Raw genomic sequence first — 20,914 nt, 5'->3', positions numbered from 1 at the left:
TGCATGTACACATATACTTACACATGTGTGAGTATCTAGTCACTTGCCCTCTCCTGACCTCAGTTCTCTGTAAAAGGAAGAGGTTAAATTAGATGACCCGTGAGGTCCCTTCCAACTCCAACTCCTATGACCACTGAGGTCCCTTCTAGATTGAAATTTAACATACATCTTATCCACCCACAGATGATTTCATTATAATATTGCCCATACTAAAGGAAACTTTCTAGACCTAAAATCTCTTGATTGGCTATCAGTGGGATATCTGTAAATGATGAATAAAGTGATAGACTCAAGACATAAGCACTGGACCCAGTAGCTTGACCCACCTCCTCCCCTTCTGCAAGGGGTTAAAAGTTAAACATTATAAACCTTCACATCTTGAGCCAGGAACTGCTGGCACGATGCCTTCTACACTTAGATTCTACTCTGATTTATCTTAAATGCCTTTGCTACTTCCTGCTAATTAGTAATTCAATTCAACGAACATTTTAGAACCTACCATGTTTAAGACCCTAGGGACACTTCAATGTTTTTACAGATCTGTGATCTCATGTAGGTACTCCCTGTGAAAATGCATTTTGTAACCCATTCATTCCTTTCCATCATCTGCAACTTTTGCCCATGTCTTCCCCTAAGTCAGGCCTGCACAACATGTGGGCCATAAGTGATGCACAGGCGATATGTTGTGCAGGCTTGCCCTAAGTCCTCAATGTATTGGAGGCCTTCCTTCAGATTTGTTGAAATGCATGGATGTCAGTAGAGTAAATGGGCTGTTTATTGGTTATCCCTTGCTCTCATTATATATCTAGACCATCTTTCTTTCTTAGTCATATGTCTCTCTTATACCATCCTTTTTACCTCTTTTCCTGTGCAATTGTTGATTGGTTATATGTTGTGGCCTACTCATGCCCACCGTAGGCTTCCTCTCTGCCCTTTAGGTGACCCAGAATTTCTATTCTTCAGAAACTATAGTGTTCCTCAACTTCTAAGCATATAGACAGCATCACAGGAAGATTGGCCTTTGTTTCAGGGAGAAGTTTGGTAACCTTAAAAAGCCATGTGAATCCTGCTCAACATCTCCTATTCAGTTGTAGACCCATCTCACTTTCCAACTGCAGTATCTATTCAAGATGTATTTATAGATGAGACAGCCATAGAGGCTGACCATCCAAGTGCTAAAGATTCAATAACAAAAAAATTTAAGAATATATTAGCAAATTCTTGCTTCACAAAGGTAGAACCAAAATCATTGAATCCTGAAATTGGGTAGGAGGACCTTAAGGCCCCTGGTTTCAGACAAAAAAGCTTACATCACTCAAATTCAACTGACTTTCCTCTTCTTCAGGATTATTGTTCACATCATCCATTTTGAGGTTGTATGGGAGTGGGAACTTGGAGAGAATTATTAACTTAGAAACTCTGTTACCTGTGTTGATGAAATCAAAGGTCTGAGAAATATCTAGGTGCTTAAAGACAGCCCGATACAAATATTTGCCAGGGGTGGGGAACCTGTGGCCTCGAGGCCATATGTGGCCTTCTAGGTCCTCGGATGCGGCCTTTTGACTGAGTCCAACTTCTACACAACAAATCCTTTTATTAAGGGGATCTGTGAAGTTTGGATTCAGTCAAAGGGCTGCACTTGAGGGCCTGGAGGGCCATGTGTGGCCTTGAGGCCACAGGTTCCCCACTCCTGCCTCAGACCATTCCAAAAAAAAAAAAAAAAAAAGAACTCCATGTCTTTCTCTGCAGCAGATTTCTTTGGCTTAATTATCTAGTTAAATAATTGAACTTTCTATTTTATATCACATCAAGATTCAGCAAAACTGAGTTACCTATTGCCACAAGCCTTCAGTGATGTGACAAGATGGAGAATAAAAGCAATTTGTACAGATGTATTAGACACAAAGCTCAGTTTTTCCTTAAGTAAGTAGGGCACAAGCAGGGTTTTTGTCCTGAATTATGAGGCTAATCCCCTAAGTTCTTAACTTTGTCTTGCCAATGAGAAATGTTTCAGAGGCAGGAGTTCCTCTAAGTGCATTCTTTCCCATCCCCCTACCTCCCAAAAAATTATAAATGCATAATTTGATCAGAACACTGACAAGTAACACATGTAATGACAACAAATGCTTGTATGTATGAAATGACGGCTTCCACATGCCACACAAGAGCCAGTCCCAATCCTTTGTAGTCACACCTCATGTGTCAGGATGGGGAAAGCAGCTGTTCTCAAGGGAAACAGCTGAAATCAACCTAGAGAAAAAGAGGATTTGCAATTTCTGCAAGTCTCATAACTATCAAATAGTCTTTGTCAAATACATCTGTTCAGAGTTAATCTTATGAGTCGTTCATAAGCTAAGTTTTAAGGCTATGGTTTGGTTTTTTGTTTGTTTTTGTAATGAACTCTGGACTCCAGAACTTAAATAAAATCATGGAGGTACTGGTTTTCCTATTCAGAAAGCTGGAGCCCGTTGTTGATATGTTTTTGGCATTTCAAAACTCTCTATTGACTGTAGACCAGAAGAATAGGATAATTGAGTGATTCCTAAAACATGATTCCAAAGAAAGTAGTAAAGGTAAACTTTTGTGTGAGGGTTATTGTTTACTCAATGGTTTTGAGTAAGCTGATTCTAGTCATCCTGTCCTGGGATTTCTACAGTGAGAATCTACCCTTCTTCTCCTAGCTTTTCAGAGTCTCCTTCTTGGGAAGGAGTAATATGACCAGGTGGAAAGGCCGTTGTGCTATTGAACATGCTACTTAGTTTATCCCTTTCCATCCCACTGTTTATTAGCTGGGTGACATTCTGTGCTTCTTAATGGCCTCACATATTAAATGGGGGTCAGGATAGCCTCTTGAAGGCAGGGGATTTTCTCAGATACTCTCTCAAAGTTTCTTCAGCTTTGAGATTTATGATGCCATGATATAGAACTGAAATTGAATCAATTTTCCAGATAAGAAGGCCAAAAAAACCCCTCCAATCACTGAAGACATAGTTTTTTGATGAACCTGAATTATCAGTTAATTTGCACAAAAGAATGTATTTTATTGAATAGTATCCATTTAGAGCTTGCCCAAAATGCCTCTGCTGAAAACCACGCAAAGCTCTTCACAGGATCACAGGCTTAGAACTGGGAGGGACCTTACAGACTGTCTGGTCCAACCCAGTACTTTTGCCAATGAGGAAACTGAGAATGAAGTAACAGAAGGGAAGTAATTTGCCCAAGGCTACTCAGGCAGCAAGTGAGAGGGTGGGCATTGAAGCCAAGGAATCGGAAAATTGGAAGGAATATAACAGCTATCTAGTCCAACCTGTAGGTGAATGGAATCCCTACTATAAAATATAACCAATAAGTGATCATCTAGCTTCTACTTGGCTGTCAAGGAGGGGGAAATCCCCACCTCTGAGACAGTCCATTCCACTTTTTCTGATTGTTAAAAATGTTTTTTTTTTTCCCCTGGTATTGAGCCTAAATTGGCTTCTTTGAAACTTCCCCCCATCACCCCTGGTTCTGCCTTCTGGAATCAAACAGAACAAGTCTAATCCCCTCTCTGCAGGACAGTCCTTTAAATACTTGAAGATCACTAAAACTTGTAGTCTATCTTGTCTTCATGGAGGAAATGAAATCTGAGAAAAGGATTTCAACAGGCATAGATGAGTATCTAATGAATTAGTTCCCATTCCCAGATTGACTCTTTCCTCCATGCGTTTGCTCAAGTTCCATTTTTGCAAAATAATCTTTCTATATCTCTGCCTTTTAAAATTATTTTCTTCTTTCAGGGGTTGATTTAGGTAGTATTTCTATGTAACCTTTTATGATCTTCCTCTTCAACCTTCATCCTCAATTGAAAGTATTCTCCCCTTCCTCAAAAATCTTCCTTGAGCATTTTGGACCACCCCATCACATTCTACCTTGTATCATTGTGTGGTGTGTGTGTGTGTGTGTGTGTGTGTGTGTGTGTGTGTGTGTGTGCGTGCATGTATCCAAAGGATCCGGGGGAGGGGGGTTCTTCATTGCATCCTTTGAAACTAATTCAATGCCTTATGTAGAAAAAATCTGCATGGTAAATATTGAATTTGGGGATTCTATTTACAATAATAAGAGACTTAATGAATTTTGCTTTTATGTGTATGTTTGTGTAGTTTTGCTTTTCTTTTTTCAGTAGTGGGGATAAGTAGGTAGGAAACGGAGAAAATGATCAGATTACAAAAAAATAAAATGTAACTCAAAAAACAATAATAGGGATCAAGAGAGCATTATGGAATGGGATGATATGAGATATTGGGAGAATATGAAAGACTATGGATTTTAAAGGTCAGGAGTAGGACAACATGGATAGTAATGAGTGGACAGCGAAAAGTGGAATAGGGAAGGATTTTTGCCACAGAAGATGTTGACTCTGAACTGTAAGAACAAGGAGAAAGGGAGCTGGGAATTTATGTACCATGGCATGGAGGATTGAGGTCCCCCACTATCCAGGATCTTATCATGACTGAACAAAGAGTGAGGATAGGGTGGTGATGTCAGCTCTTCTGGATCCTCCACCCCCATTATAGGGGATGTGGTGATACAGGCTGTAAATTCTCAATGGACATCTGCATCAGTAAATAATTGGTGTTCCAGTCGCCCAAGGAGAAAAGCCTAATCCCAAGTTGTTAAGAGATGAGGCATGTCTAAAAGTATTTGCTGCTAGAAACACTGCTACTTTATATTCTTATTTTGTGGAAAGGGGAGATGATATGGGCGTCTGAAGTCACGGTTTTTGCTACTTCCCAATGTCTTAATCCCAGAAGCACAGGGCCTCTGGTACTTTTGCTGCCCTGAGGCTCAGCACTGGAGTGATAGACTCAAGTCCCTTTGGAAGAGACATTTTACTGCATCTGGCTCCTTGAGGTCCTCTACAAAAACAATTGAAGTCCCAGGCAAAGGAGTGGCACAAATCAGTGTGCTTCACTATGTCTTTGGATCTTTCTAATGACTGGTGACAATAAGAAAAGTCAGTCATCCCTTATCTCTAAATGCAAGCTCTGTATATGGTATCTTTGACATCATTTTCTAATGAATGGTGAATTTCTTCATTTGATACATTGTGGAGTCAGGCAACCCTTGCTGCCAAATACCCTTACAAGGCAAGCTTCAGGGTGGCAAAATCGGAACAACTCAGGCCATAGAGGAGGTCCTTAGACAGCTGCCATGATTCCAATTAATGGGGATGACATTAAATAGCCTCCTACCTTAATGATAATGTAGAAAGCTTTAGTGTCTGGTGATGTCATCTCTCAACATCCAATATGAGAGAAGGGGAGAGAAAGGAAAAGATAACCTGGTGTATTCCAGGGTGTACCCTAATGTGATCCAGTTAAGGGGATGTTTAATCAGTTCAGTTTCAAGTATACTTTATGCATTAGAGTCTCTGAATGTTAATTGCAAAAGTAACCTTGGAAACAAGGACATTGTATTGTGTTTTCTATGGTGGTGATACTACAGTATTCGAGGGCATACAAAGGTAAATTAAAGACACTGTTTCAGCTTTTCATCTGGGTTCGCTTATTTTTGTTGGCTTTGGTTTTCAACATTTATTTCTTTGGTGTAGTGAATTCTTTGTTTAGTATTCCTGAGTCAGCCATCCAAATGTATCATAGTTACAAGAATTTGAATATGTAGCTTGTTGTTTTCAGTATTCCCTAATGGCTCTTTGGGGGCAGCCTTGAATTCTGAGAGTGATAGAACCACTGTGACTTCAGATGCCCATATCGTCTCCCCTTTCCACAAAATAAGAGTACAAAGTAGCCGTGTTTCTAGCAGCAAATTTTCTGTTCTTTCACTTACTCTATGAATAAAAGTAACACTTCAGAATTGAAAGCATCTATGAGCAAAGCACTGAAACTTTGTTAGATGAATAAAAGTAATATCAGCACTTTATGCTTCAAATAAAATTCTCAAACTCTTTCCTGATATCATAAAAAGAAGATTTTAAAACCCAGAAGAAAATGGATCCAGTTTCCAGCACTATTTTAGATTTTTTTCCTCTCTTTACTTCTTTTCAAGTCTGGTGCTTGCTTAGGTCAGAGAGCTGTTCAAAAATGGTATGAACTGAATGATCACCTGTCAGATGTTGGCTAAGAGTTGGAATAGAAGACCTCTGAGGCTTCTTCTGAGTCCAGATCTATGGTTCTATATTGGACAGGAATGGTTCAGGTGTCATACTGATGTTTTTCCTGAATAGAAGTAGCAAAAACAAATAACAAGAAATTTTTTTTTCAAATTGTGGCTTTTTGCTAAACTTCTGAAGAGGCCTAAAGCCTATTCACTTATTTAGGTATCTATCCCTGGAAATACTGAGATACTAAAAATAGCTGACATATACATAGTGTTTTAAAGTTTGCAAGTTGCTTTAAATACATTATTTCATCTGAGCCTCAGACCTCTATTAAGTTGGTACTGCAGGTGATGTCTTCATTTTACGCAGAGAAAAACCAAGGCTAAGAAAGTTTAAGTGACTTGCCCAGGATCATATGGTTTATAAGGCCAGAGATAAGATTTAATCCAAAATATTCTGATTCCATTAAGCCACAAAGAATACAATTATTTATAACCTAATCTGTGGGTAAATAGGGTTTGAATAAGCATTGTGGAGTTTTTTTTCCCCAGTGAAACTAGGTACTGCACATTCAGACATATCGATTTGTACTCTTCGTGCTATTGAGTAAATTATGAATTAACATAATTCAATAGATTTGTCCAGTAGCATTTAGAGTTTGCCAAAGGTGTTTTTTTAATTGCAAGGTATTTTGTATCAAGCATTAAAACTGAACTGGATTCCTGTCCAACAAGTTTTCTAAACCTTCTGGCAGCCTCTTTTTAATTAAATTAAGTTTTTAATCTCTAATGACAAGTGTGCTATTTCACTGCACACTATTTGGCCTCTTACTCTGGTAAGATTTTTTTTTAAAAGTCTTGTCCTGTTGGATCTTGTCCCTTATACTGACTTTTTGAAGTAGATGTAAAATTGTCAGGTTTCTTTTCTCCTCACAGAAATTTTGGTACTACCTACTGAATTATTTTTTATACAAAGATTTTCCATCTTTTCCCAAATCTTCATCACTGATCACTAACATCTAAAACACCATTTGCCATATTTATTTAGAAACAAAACACATAGAAAATATGAACCTATTACCCTTTTTCATAATTCACCATACCAATCTATTTTTAATACCTTGGAATTTAGTGTTGAAAAATTATGTTGCATAATGGAAAGAAGGCAAGAACTCAACTATTACATTTTTTTAGTAATGGTCAGCCCTTTAAACTGATCCACTACAAAATCAACACTGGAATACACTTTTCAATTATTTATATCTTTAATCTTGCTTGGCCTTTATGAAGCACCCAAGACAGTATATAATACTTGCTTGGGAATACATTATCTTACATCCATATATGGAAAAGTTGACCTAGAAAAGGAGTATCTATTTCTTCAATCTTACAAAAAGATTCAAAAGTATCTAAGACCCATTAAATCTTTTCCTCAGCAATTCTCACTCAAATATAATAACAAGCAACAGTATCCTAAAAAGTATCTCACTCTTGGGATATATTATATGTGTGTGTGTGTGTATGTATGTATGTACATATGTATGTATGTATGTATGTATATATGTAGATAAATATATATAATTTTATTATAATTCTAAACTAGACAAAGCTCCGTGTCCTTCAGATCTGAGCCTGTGAACAAATACTAATCTTTAAGGTTTTGCTAGTCTCTTAACTATACTGTGAATCTGTGGATAGGGCCATCACACGCATGCGTGCGCGTTCACACACTCCTTCTGCATGGACTTACATCCTTGAGAATCCTTTAATGAATTTCAGTCTTTCTATTGCCAACAGTTCTTGAGAGTCCTTCCCTGGCAAAAGTCTAGCTGCCTAAGGTTACAAATCTTAAAGCAAAAAGTGTTTCTTAAATCCTCTCTTTTTTTTTCTTTTCTGCAGGGTCCAGTAGCATCCCCTTCATCAGTACTGTCTGTCCTCTCCAGTGGGCAGGGTGTCCCCTCACCCCCTCCTCCTCCACCACCTCCAGGACCACCTCCAATCTTTGATAATGAAGGCAGAAAAGAAGAGTCCTCACCATCACGTTCAGCTTTGTTTGCTCAGCTTAACCAGGGGGAGGCAATTACTAAAGGTTAGAGAACAAGAACAGTAAGCACGTCTCTCGTATCTAGTAACACCTGGTGTACAAGTCTTCCTAGAGTTCATTGCCGCTTATTTTGATCCCTGGTTGGCATAAGTGAATCATTCTATTCTCATGCCATACACATGCAAATACTATTGGGATGACAAAATATTCCCCTCCTACAGGTTAAGTAACTCAATAGAGTTAGAATCAGACTTCAGGGGCTCCAAATTAAAAATCTGCCAGTTGTTAACATATTAGGTAACTCTGATGCTTTGGCTTCTGCCTCTGCAGTCCAAACACCAGCTAAACATTACTGGAGGGGTTTATAAATGGAGTAGAGACTATGACTGCTATCAAGGAGCTTACATAGTAGTTGAAGAATTATAATGTGAATCCATCTCACTATGTTCAGGTAAGGCATGGTTAATGAAGGAAATGAATTCCAGGCATGAGGAAAAAATTGTGCAGAGATACAGTAGGGGAAAGATGGAGTATTCTGTGTGAGGAATAGCAAGAAGGCCAGTGTTACTGAAACAAAAAGTACATGAAAAGGATTAATGTATGCTATTCAATTTTCAGTAACAATTGCTAAAAGCTAAAAAGTACATGACAATACAGTTTTGTTTTGCACAGATAATAGTGTGTGTAGCAGAAAGAATATACTAACTAGTCAATAGACAAACATTCTAGTCCTGGCCCTTCTTGAAAAACCCTTTACCTGTTTCTCCAGACTTTAGATTACTCATCTGTGAAACAAAGTTGGATTTATTATTCTAGTAGAGTTTTAATGGCATACTCTAAATTGGTAAGGTAGGAAATATTTTATCTTCATACAAATAAAAGTATTAGCCATGTCATTGTTTTTCATTTCCTTCCGTGATGTATGCCAAGAAAACATGAAATTCTACCCATCAGCTTTAGATACTCAAGGCAAAGGTGTTTCAATTGGTAGTATTACCAACTAGGCTATTATCTAAACCTCTAGATGCTATGGGTACCCAGGTGGCATAGTGAATAGAGCACTGGGCTTGGAATCAGGAAGGCTTATCTTCCTGAGTTCAAATATGACCTCAGACACTTGTTTGACCTCAGACACTAGTTATGTGACCCTGGGCAAGTTATTTAACCCTGTTTGCCTCAGTTCCTCATTTGTAAAATGAACAGGAGAAGGAAATGGCAAACCACTCCAATACCCTTGCCAAGAAAATCTGAAATGAGATCATGAAAAGTCGGACCTGAAGCTCAATAATAAATAGAATAACCAAACCCAGGCCCATGGAGTTTGCATAAGAGCAGGTGGCCCTAAGATATGTATAGAACAACATTATGAAATTATGTAATTTCTGCTCAAATCATGGCTTCTTGTAGTTCTTCAAAGTAGAGGAAGATAGTTTCTCTTTACACAAGGTGTCAGGATACCTGTTGATGAGTTTGGTTTTTCTAGGACTCCGACATGTGTCTGATGATCAGAAGACACATAAGAATCCCAAGCTGAGGGCTCAAGGACAAACTCATTCTCCTACTAAAAACCACACTCCAAGTTCCATCTCTCCCCAGTCCCCTTTGCAGCAGAACCATCCTCCTGTGTTAGAGCTGGAAGGAAAGAAATGGAGAGTGGTAAGTATAGCTGTATTAATCGTTATCCAGCCCACGCAGATTGAGACCCAGAAGACAGGGTACCAAATCATTTTCAATGACTATATCCAATACATTTTGTTCTACCTTAACATGTTTATTATCTGTTATGTTGACACAGGCTTAATGTGATCACATCCCTCTATAGCATCCACAACTTTCAAGGATTTCTCCATATAGAAACTGCAGAATCTATATTATAATATCAATATTACAAAAATGAACAATTTTGAAGACTTCTATAAACTGATAAACAATAAAATTAACAGAACCTGGAGAATAATTTATACAATAACAAAACATTGTAAAACAAAACAACTTTTAAGCTGTAAGAACCCTGATGAATGCAATGACCATCCATGATTCCAGAGGAACAATGATAAAACATGCTATCCACTTCCTCAGAGAACTAGATGATGGTTTCAAGGTGCAGATGAGACATGTATTCTTTGGCAAGGAAAATAAGGAAATTTGCTTTGCTTTACTACACATATTTGGTGCATGGGATTTTTCCCCAATGGTGTGGAGATTGAGATGAAGAGAAAATAGATCTCTGTTGGTTAAAAAAACACTTTGAAAATAGAAATAAAAGTAGCAGAAGTATGACATTCTGAATAGAGATGAGAGTTGATGGTTCTACTAAGGCCATGGGCTTCACTAGAGATTTTCCCTAAACCAAATTTCCAAATGATTTAACCTTTAGAGGCTGTGTTTAACATTCATACTTCCACCCAATTGGGCAGGTTTCACAGGATTTACTGCTCACCCATTAGCTTCTTTGCCCAGTCTAGCTCATCAGCAAGAAGGTACAAAGAAAACAGCTAGCCCATGATCTATGTATGTGCATGCTCATCAAACTCAAGCCAGCATGAGGGATACTCTCAATTCTTCTGCATAGAGGTGAAGAACATAATTCGCCAGAAGGTAACTCTAGATGACCAACCAACGTTGGCAACATTCCCCATCCACAGAGTGAAAATGTAAAAGCTATAGCTCATTCCCTATGGAAGAGGTTCTGAAAGAGAAAAAATACAAAAATGCAAAAGTCTATATATTTCAACAATCAATGGATTTGCCCATCTATATATTAATACAGTAATATTTGTGTCTGTTTTTCTTTTAGGAATATCAAGAGAACAGCAATGACCTTGTGATTTCAGACACTGAGCTGAAGCAAGTGGCTTACATTTTCAAATGTAACAAATCAACACTACAAATTAAAGGAAAAATAAATTCCATTACAATTGGTAGGGTAGACCTATGGTTTTAGAGTTACTGTGATAATTCATTTCATATAAAAGCAATTCCGTATATTTTGTGAAGTTTGTTTTTTTTCTAGACAATTGCAAGAAGTTTGGCCTCGTGTTTGATAATGTTGTGGGCATTGTGGAAGTAATCAATTCCAAGGATATTCAAATTCAGGTAAGCTTTAGCACAAAACAGAAATGCACGCATTCTCTCCTTGCATAATACCATGGTAATTTCCTAAGAGGAGGCACAGTGAATGGCAGCAGAAAAGTGCCCTGGATTTAGAATCAGGATACCTGCTATACATAACTATACATATACATAATTCATACATGAGAAGACCTCAGATACATAACACTTACTAGCTGTGTGGCCCTGGGCAAGTCACTTAACCCCCATTGCCCAAGGGGGAAAAAAAAACTAGAAAGGATGTCAGAGAGCATCCACTTCAACCCCTTTATGGGGCAGCTAGGTGGCACAGTGGATAGAGCACCGGCCCTGAAGTAGGAAGACCTGAGTTCAAATCCGGCCTCGACCAAACACTTAACACTTACTAGCTGTGTGACCCTGGGCAAGTCACTTAACCCCAATTGCCTAAAAATTTTAAAAAAATTGGACTCAGTCAAAAGACCACACCCAAGGACCTAGAAGGCCACATGTATCCTTGAGGCCGCAGATTCCCCACCCCTGGCCTAGATTGACCCTAATGAGTTCTGTCATTTTCAGTTGTGTCCAACTCTTTGTGACCCCATTTGGGGTTTTCTTAGCAAAGATACTGGAGTGGTTTGCCATTTCCTTCTCCAACTCATTTTATAGATGAGGAAACTGAGGCAAACAGGGTTAAGTGACTTGTCCAGGGTCACACAGCTAGTAAGTGTCTGCCATTGGATTTAAATTCAGATCTTCCTGACTTCAAGCCCATGCCACTTAGCTGACCCTGACCCTAATGAGTCACACTGAATTTCCTTGAGGCCTCCACAACCGGAGTTTTAGGAAAGGGGTAGACTCCACAGTCAGCTTCTTCACCCATGTCGATAGAGGCCCCTTTATGGCTAAGGCAGAATTGGGCAAGCTTCTCCAACCCTCAGTTTCCTCTTAAGCTAAATCTTGAGCCAGATTCTTTCCCTATGATCCATTGTCTGGCACCAGCTGTCTCCTGCACCTGTTGGGGGGGTCCTTCTTAAGTTCCCTTCTTTATTTCTCTGTTGCTCCTGTGTTCCCGGTTACCAGGGAATCTAACACCTTGGTGTTAACAGTGTCTCTGTAGGGCCTCCACCATTCTCTGGTGCTATTTTTTAGATTGGGGAATTACCCAGTCTTTCAGCTACTTGATAAATGATGGATCTCTACTGGTCTAGGATCCAGACACCAAGATTTCTTAACAGGACCCTTTACCCTGAATGGAGACTGTAAGAGTGGACTTGAACATTAAACTAAAGTTGGCCTCTCTCAAAATTCTTATGGTTTACATGGTATTCAAGTGATGTCTCAGCCAAGTGACATATTAGTTATTTATGCATTTTCTCCATCTCAAGAGCCTCCAAAGTACAGTAACAGACAGCTGTGGGTCACACCCAATCATCAGTAGGTAAGAGGGAAATCTGTGGCATCATTGCTGGAAGTGCAGTGGTCAGTCGAGTGCCTGATCAGACTGCTAATTCATACAGCTTTGACCTGCTCTGTTTCCAACCTGGGCTGGTTCTTTCCTCCTTAAGCATTCTAGTAGCCTCTTGGGAGCTCCTATGTTTGTGCTAGATTTAGTGTAGACACCCAATCTTCTTGTATTCCTACTGCAGTTCAGAGCTCCTGAGCCCAAGAGACGCACCACCCTCAACCTCCCCCATAGTAAAAATAGCAGGTATGCTTTACCACACCCAGCTTCATATGGTTATTTTAGAAAACTTCAGAAACAATTGCAGAAAGATTATACCTTATAGTGAGAGGAATAAATAAATCTATTTTAGGCTCCCTCACAGTCTCAACAAAAAAAAGAACAAAAATCAATGAAACAGTAAGAGAATTATCAGCTTTCTGTACTTTCTCTCTAGGAGGCACACAAGATTGTGCTAATGTGAGTTTGGTCTATCAGTAGTGATGAATTCTTTCCTTAAACTTCTGCATGGAAAAACAATTCCTACTGTATATATGTCACTTGGAGAATGGGGGAAAAAACTTTAAAACACACCTCTGTTTGCTGAAATGTCTATGCTTGTTTAATCGCTTCAGTCAAAAAGACAATCAGTGCTTTGTAAACACAAATGAATAACACCAAACAGATATAATCATAAACTTGGATGTACCTCATAATATAAAAGATGGATAAAAGGAAAATGATCTCTTCTTTGTAACTAAAACTGTTCTATCTACAGCTTGCCCAGATTCATAGGGGAGAGCCCATCTCAAGGTGTCAGAATTGTAAGCTGGGTACATTAGATCATCATTGTATTATGAGATTAAATTTAAAATGGTGTTTAAACAGAAAGTTGCCCCCATAAGTTATTTGTTTGGTGCTCATTCTTATTTCTTCATCCATGGTCCTAGCATTTGCAAATTTCTGGCCAGTGTTGTGCATGTTAATGTTCTGCTGTTAAACTAAAGAAATTACAACAAAAATTACTGAAATGTTAGTGCTCTCCAGTTCTGGATTTCTTTTGTATTTGTCATGGAAATCTCTGCCATTTTCTATGACCCTAAACTACCTCTCCTTTTTTTTTTTGCACTAAGATATGTGGGGACTGAGTTTCCCCAGAGAATTCTTAACATCAGTAGTGCCAGTCTACATGAGTTTAGCAGTTGGCAACTCAACACTGTTTTTAGGATGAAAAGGGAGAAGTTCTTATCATTTTAATTACCATTTCAAGAAGAAAAATTATGGAGCTGTAATATGGTAGGATAGAAAACATTTGACTATTATAGAACACCTCAGAGATTTCTAAAGCCTGGTTGTTTGAAGAAACTTACAACTAAGCAGAATATTTTGGTAGCACTTAAATATTTGCAAACATTACACAGCATCTATTCTCCTGTTGTGTACATTGGAGGCTGTTCTATGAATGGGCTACCCCTGCCCTTCTTCTATGACCAAGCTTTCTGAAAATAAAGCCCAACACTTATATGGAGTTTTATTATCTTTGAAGTACCTAAATGTATATCATCTCATTTAGTTGTCACATTAATCTCATACGACAAATGGGGTATAAGTGTTTTCATCTAACATAAGAATTTGCTAAGGAGAACCATCCTGTTTCTTTATTTTTTGGTTGGTTCAGAAAATTATTAATCAATCAGCTATCACGTTCAAGGATCATTTATTTACTATTAATACTATGTAATATGACAATAATATCTGTGTTCATTCAAACTTGGCAAAGATATATGGGGGAAAAACTTTTAAATCTATGAAAACATAGATTTAACACATTCATTATCCATTCGTTTCTTCATGAACATTGCAGTCCTACTAAGAAATAAGTGTTAAGCCACCTCTGGAGACAGTGACTGCTATAATATGAGGACCTCCATCTCCTTTTTCAGGAAGGGGATCCTAAGTTTTGAAAATTCCTTTCTTATAATCCCTTTTTCCCAAAATGGCAGTTCCAGGAACCCACCACTGAACTATATCCTTTTGCCCTCATCCAAATATTCATGAGGTTTGCTTAAGGCCTATTGAATTTTACATTGGAATTTGTTCGAGTTTCTAATATGTATTACCTTAGCGCTACAGGTTTATTCGTTTGTTTTAACTACAGGTTATGGGGAAAGTGCCAACAATTTCAATTAATAAGACAGAAGGCTGCCACATATACCTTAGTGAAGAAGCTTTAGACTGTGAGATTGTGAGTGCCAAGTCATCTGAAATGAACATACTTATTCCACAGGATGGTGATTATGTGAGTATACAGACTGTTGAGATCTTTCTTTAGACTCTACAGCTAACATTCATACTTTTGCTTAAACATTTATTCAGCTCTGAGCTTGCATTCTAATACTTCCATGAATCAATGATCTTTCTGATGTAGGTACTGCCTCCAGTAGTGCTGAACAGAACTCATCCACAATTTCTTTTCTTGTGTTACTTTTCTGTGTTTTCCCATTAATTCTCCATGTGGGGTCTACCCAACATGACAGAGGTCCTCCTCTAGATTTTTTAAACATTATGTAAATATCAGTGAGACACTCAAGCTATCCAGCTGTGATCCTTCATTCTTGCTACATGGCCAATCTATCTCCATGGATCACACAGCTCCAGCTTGATATCATTTATTCCATTTATTTCACACAAGTCATGGTTGATAATAGGCTACAGTAAGTCCAAAATATGTATCTAAATTGCCTCAATGATAATAAAAATAGCACTTTATGGTTTGCAAAATGTTTTACAAATTTTATCCTTAAACCTTCAAGAATTATATAAATATTTATTTATATTTTATATTTTAATATTATATTTATATAAATATAAATATTTATAAATAAAAATAAATATTATTAAATGGGAAAAGATAAACTAGTTGGGGTTCTTAGCATGACACTCTCTGGATGAAAATCTGCCTTGATCTACTAGAAATCATGATCTACTAGTCAATTTTTCAGCTGATGGGGAGCCAGCACACAGGCTGATTTACTTGGTCTAGTCACTACTGCCACAACCAACCTCCCTTAAGCACGAGGAAATTCCCAGTGAGGAGAAAAGCATGGCCAGCACTGCTCCTACAGATGGCAGAGAACAACACTGAGTCTCTCCCTTGTCTTAGGAACCATCACTTCCTCTCTGTGTCCTTCCCACACATACTTGGGCTACAGCTTCCAAAAACAAAAGCAAAATGTGTTTTGACCTAAGTGGAAAAATTCACATTGACTTGCGTGTCAAGCCAGTTTGCATTCTGTACATTCTTCTGTTGGTTAAGACTTCTCATGAGATTTCATATCTTGTTTTCTAACCCCCCTCCACCTCAGCCCCATGTACTTTGAACTGAGTACATCTCTCCTTTATAGAAGGGACAGTAGTTTCAAAGAGCAATGACTCCTTCCAAAGGAGAATTGAGATCACCCAGAGAACATTGGTAATTCACACAGTCACACAGAAGTGTGCCTTGATAGCAAAAACTGAACCTCATTCACTGTGCTGACTTCAACAAGAAGAGCCAAAAGTTTGTCGAGGTCATTGATGAAGAGCCAGACAGAATCTCAGAAGCCATCTGGTCCAGCCACTCTTCTAGAATATTAAAGATATGGCTTCTTTGAGGTGCCCCTTCTGAGACTTTCTGTTGGCTCTACGAAAGGTGATGCTACCATTCAACAAGTACTTACTGCAAAAATATACACACATATATATGCGTATATGCACACTCAAAAGAAGGGGCCTGATTAAAAATCCGTCTTGCCTTCAGCTAAATATAGCTTTGTGATTCACCAAAATATCCATTTTAGAAGAAAACGTGCTCCAGTTCACTTACAACATTTTCAGTGACTCCCGAATGATAAATGAGGGAGGCCAGAGTTCCAGAGCCAAAGACAGCTAGATGCTCATTTCCTCTAACTGAGATCCCTAGATGAAGTCCCCGAGAGGTGTCCTTGAAAAAAAAACAGCAAAACTTCTTTACTCCCACTTTTCCTTTCTATTCTGTTCCTTTGCTTTTCTAATGTATTGATGTCTTTCTCCCAGATTGGAGTGGAAGGGAAAAAAGGGGATGTGGGAAACTGATTTCCCTGTTAGCCTCAATACATTTTCTTCCCAGGTCAGAGGGTAGGTGAGGAGTATTCCTACAATCACTAACTAATAACATGACTTGGACTCTGTGTGGTATCGAAATGGTTTCTGGAGAGTGGTGCAGAGCACCTCTCTGTGACTCAGGTTTGCCATAGATATAAATTCTTCACCCATTATGTGCATTAATGTGCCATTGTGCCAACTATTTGCATGCATATAAGACAACCTTCATTTATTTAACCAGCATTCTTGTTATCCCTCTACCAGAAAGAATTTCCTGTTCCTGAACAGTTCAAGACAGCATGGGATGGATCCAAGTTGGTCACTGAACCTGCAGAAATAGTGGGATAATCTCCTTTGGACACACAGAACCTTGTGACCTTAATACCCATAGGTCACTTGAATAAGGAATAGCAGCATCAAAGGACTAGAAGTAGCAGCAGCCGAGACTGCTGTAGTTTGGGCCTTCAAGCAACCGCTCTGTACTCTAGGAACAGGGATATTTCCAGCACGCTTTATTAGGCATTCTGAAATCTTTGAAAACGCCTCACAATCTGCATTCATTTATAGTTTTGATCCTAAAAGATGCCATATGAACATAAAAGACTTAAAGAAAAAAATATACTCCCCCCATATCATTGGCTATGGCATAATGACTGATAAGTCAAAATATTGCATGATACGGTTGTACAATCATGTTCTGTTGCATTCCATTCTTATGTTAATACTAGTTGAAAAATATTAATAACTATCTTGAAGAATGTAAGATGCTAATTTTTACCTTTTAGCCAAATCATGTATAATGCAGTGAAAATGTGCCCAGGAAAGTGTGATTTATTTTGTAACTTCATCCATTAAATTTTGTCATCTAGAGTATGCATTTCAGCAAAAACATATCTGCCAGTAGAAATGTATCTGCCAGTATTTTATCACACTTTTTATTAAATCTTTAGGGAAAGTCCACCTTTGGATGCCAATTTATAGTTTCTGGAACCTCCCTCTTAGTTACTGAAAACTGAAAGTAAAATTCTGAGTTGTCTTTTTTTTTTCTAGAAAATACACTGATTTATTTAAAATTCTGCCCCATCACCAGAAGAGTTTTCATTTTTGTGCCTTCTGTCTTATTATTTGGTCGGGGGAGGTAATTTCTTTTACACATAATACCTCACACTCTTGCTCTAGAGATTAAGAAAAAAATTTTTTTTTAATTTGGTACCTATTAAGCATCAGATGCCTTGTAAACGACTTCCACTTTAAGGTCATTTCATACCTAAGTAGACTTTAGACTCGATTTGTTTTGCATATTGTACTACTTTTCTGCTTATAAAACTTACAGACCAGCCTTTGAAATGCACATAACAAGCCATAAATTTCTTCTTTATTAATTACCTATCAAAGCCTAAGGAATCGATTCTGGTTTTGGCCCCCCAACTCAGTTTTGTAGTACTCAGAGACCATGCTTTTTCAAGCACTGAGATAGACCTGTTATGCATTTGTGTATTTTCAATTCATAACACTGAAAAATCAGCATACTTTTTGGATCACATGTAATAATACTTTGTGATGATGAAATCTTAGTGACATGCTTGCAGAAGTAGTAATGAGAATCCATATATATGTATATATAAATGAATTCATATATATACATATATACAGCCTTCAGGGTATATTGTTTCCATTTTTTTAAATATCTTAGGTATCTCTACAGTATTATAATAACCAGTGCTCACATAACAAGGTTTTGCTAACAAGGTTTTTGTCTATATGTATAATGTTGTGGCTTTATAGTAAAAATCATTTTTCAAGGGTATTCTGAAATAAAATGAGACTATAATTGTTTAAATATAGAGAATAATTCTGAATGTTGAAACCTTTTTTCCCGTCCATAATTTTCTTTTTTCCTGAACCCCTTCCTGATGTAATTGGATTTGATAGAAACAGCTGTGAGTCTGTCTGGTTGAATGAGAGTATTTTAGTAGAGCATCCTATCCAGCACTCCTGGAAAATAGTTGGCTTGTTTCTTTGAAACAAATATATTAGGCCATCTGCATTTGAAATGCAAGACATTTTAGTTAGAGTGTCAACCACAAAATTCTACAATCCCTTTTTATAATTCATTACTTCTTTGCCACAAAGCCAACTTGAAATATATGTTAGCGAATGTTAATCTCCATAAGATATATTTGTATATGTATCATTATACTTAGAGGTTTACAGAAAAAAAATATACATACATTACTTCATTTTACCGTTACAAAGACCCTGTAACCAAGACAATGCAATCGCAGTTATCCTTTTCACATCCTGACTTTCCACATCCTGACTTTCCCCACTGCAGTTCAATATATTGAAAGTCAGCATAAGAAATAAAATGGGAATTTTGGGGGAGTTTTGCAGTTGCTGCAGACAACATGTAAAAGCCGGCAGACAACACAGAAAAAGTTTAGAAACTCAGAAATGGATAAAATATATGTATAGTACTATAAACACCCCATAAAAGAAAAAGAAAAAATTCAGACTTCTGTGGTACAAAGGGAAAGCCACAAAATTTTACACAGATTTTCCAGATCACAGGGGTGCCACACCCCTAACCACCACAATGTGGAAGGGAAAACTGTATTATCCCCATTTTACAAATGAAGACACTTAGGAACAGAGAATGTAAGACATTTGCCAAAGATCACACAACTAGTAAATAATGGAGTTAGGACTTGAACTCAGGGCCCATTAATCATCATAATAGTAATAATGGTAAAATGCATATACTAGAGGATGTAAAATAATCACACCCCAAAAACAGTTCAATATTAAGAAATATTAAGGACTGTATAACGCTAGATACAAAGATAGCTATGTCACAGGCCCTGATTTCAAGGAGCTTACAAGCAAAAGGAGGAAACACAAGTCAAAAACACAAATAATTTATACAAGAGAGAGGAGGAAAAATTCAGAGGAATTATTCAGGCAAAGTAATGCAAGAAATTTGAAAAGAGAGGTAAATTTCACATAGAAGTCAAGGACAAAGATAGGGGAGGTATCTGTTGCAAGCACAGAGGAAGTAAGTAGGTTTGAACAAGTTGGTGAAGGCCTTGAATGTCAGAGTAGAATTTTGCATTTTATTCAGTAGATAATAGGGAATCATTAAAGATTTTTAGGTAGAGTTGCCTAATCATAGAAGCATATTTGGAAGATTGCTTAGGCCACAGCATGAAGGAGCATTTTAAAAGTAAATAGACCGATAATCTGGTACTGGCTAAGAAATAGAGTGTACAAAATCTGTGGACTAGCTGAGGTGCACAATATGCAAAAGTAAATGACATAGTAATCTAGCATTTGATAAACCCAAAGATTCAGGCACATGGGGTTAAGAACTCACTAAATGACAAAAATTGCTGGGAAAACTGACAAGAAGTTTGAGAGAAACTAGGCATAGACCAACATCTCACACCATATACCAAGATAAGGTCAAAATGGGTACATGGTTTAGACATAAAGGGTGACATAAGCAAATTAGGAGAGCATGAAAAAATTTACCTGTCAGATCTGTGGATAAGGGAAGAGTTTATGACCAAACAAGAGATAAGATCATGGGAAGTCAAATATATAATTTTGTTTTGTTGTTCAATTGTATACGACTCTTTATGACACTGTGTGTTGTTTTCTTGGCAACATTATTGGAATAGTTTGCCATTTCCTTCTCCAGTGAACTAAGGCAAACAGAGGTTAAATGACTTGCCCAAGGCCACACAGATAGTGAGTATCTGAGGCTGGATTTGAACTCAGGTCTTCCTAACTCCAGGCCTAGTGCTCTCTCCACTGAGCCACTTTGAAATTAAAAAGATTTTGCACAAATAAAATCAATATAGCCAAAATTAGAAGGAAAGCAGGAAATAGGGGGTGGAGGGGGGTTGTTACAGCAAGTTTGTCTGATAAAGGCCTCAGTTCTCAAATATATAAGCAACTGAGTCAAATTTGTAAAAATGAGAGTATTTCTCAATTGACAAAAGGTTAAAGGATTTGATCAGGTAGTTTTCAGAAAATATCAAAGCTATCATATGATATGAACAATTCTCTAAATCACTATTGATTAGGGAAATTAAAACAACTGTGGTACCACCTCATACCTGTCAGATTGGCTAACA

General features: G+C 37.7%; 1 protein-coding gene across 2 annotated transcripts in view; it reads left to right on the top strand.

The window, feature by feature from the left end:
• Positions 1–17,802, top strand: part of CAP2 (cyclase associated actin cytoskeleton regulatory protein 2) — a 148,851-nt gene extending 131,049 nt beyond the window's left edge. For both annotated transcript variants that reach the window (XM_027864254.1, XM_027864180.1), the window contains exons 8-13: positions 7,996–8,185; positions 9,624–9,796; positions 10,938–11,061; positions 11,154–11,236; positions 14,812–14,952; positions 17,040–17,802. In XM_027864254.1, coding sequence (XP_027720055.1) covers positions 7,996–8,185; positions 9,624–9,796; positions 10,938–11,061; positions 11,154–11,236; positions 14,812–14,952; positions 17,040–17,123 — 795 coding nt within the window. In that variant the 3' untranslated portion in view covers positions 17,124–17,802. The remainder of the gene's footprint in view (positions 1–7,995; positions 8,186–9,623; positions 9,797–10,937; positions 11,062–11,153; positions 11,237–14,811; positions 14,953–17,039) is intronic.
• The last annotated feature ends 3,112 nt before the right edge of the window (positions 17,803–20,914 follow it).

The sequence above is a fragment of the Vombatus ursinus genome, unplaced genomic scaffold (genome assembly GCF_900497805.2).
Source record: "Vombatus ursinus unplaced genomic scaffold, bare-nosed wombat genome assembly UNPS02000577.1, whole genome shotgun sequence".
Taxonomy (NCBI): domain Eukaryota; kingdom Metazoa; phylum Chordata; class Mammalia; order Diprotodontia; family Vombatidae; genus Vombatus; species Vombatus ursinus.
The sequence above is the reverse complement of the archived record's forward strand: the minus strand, read 5'-3'. Positions and strand labels throughout refer to the sequence as shown.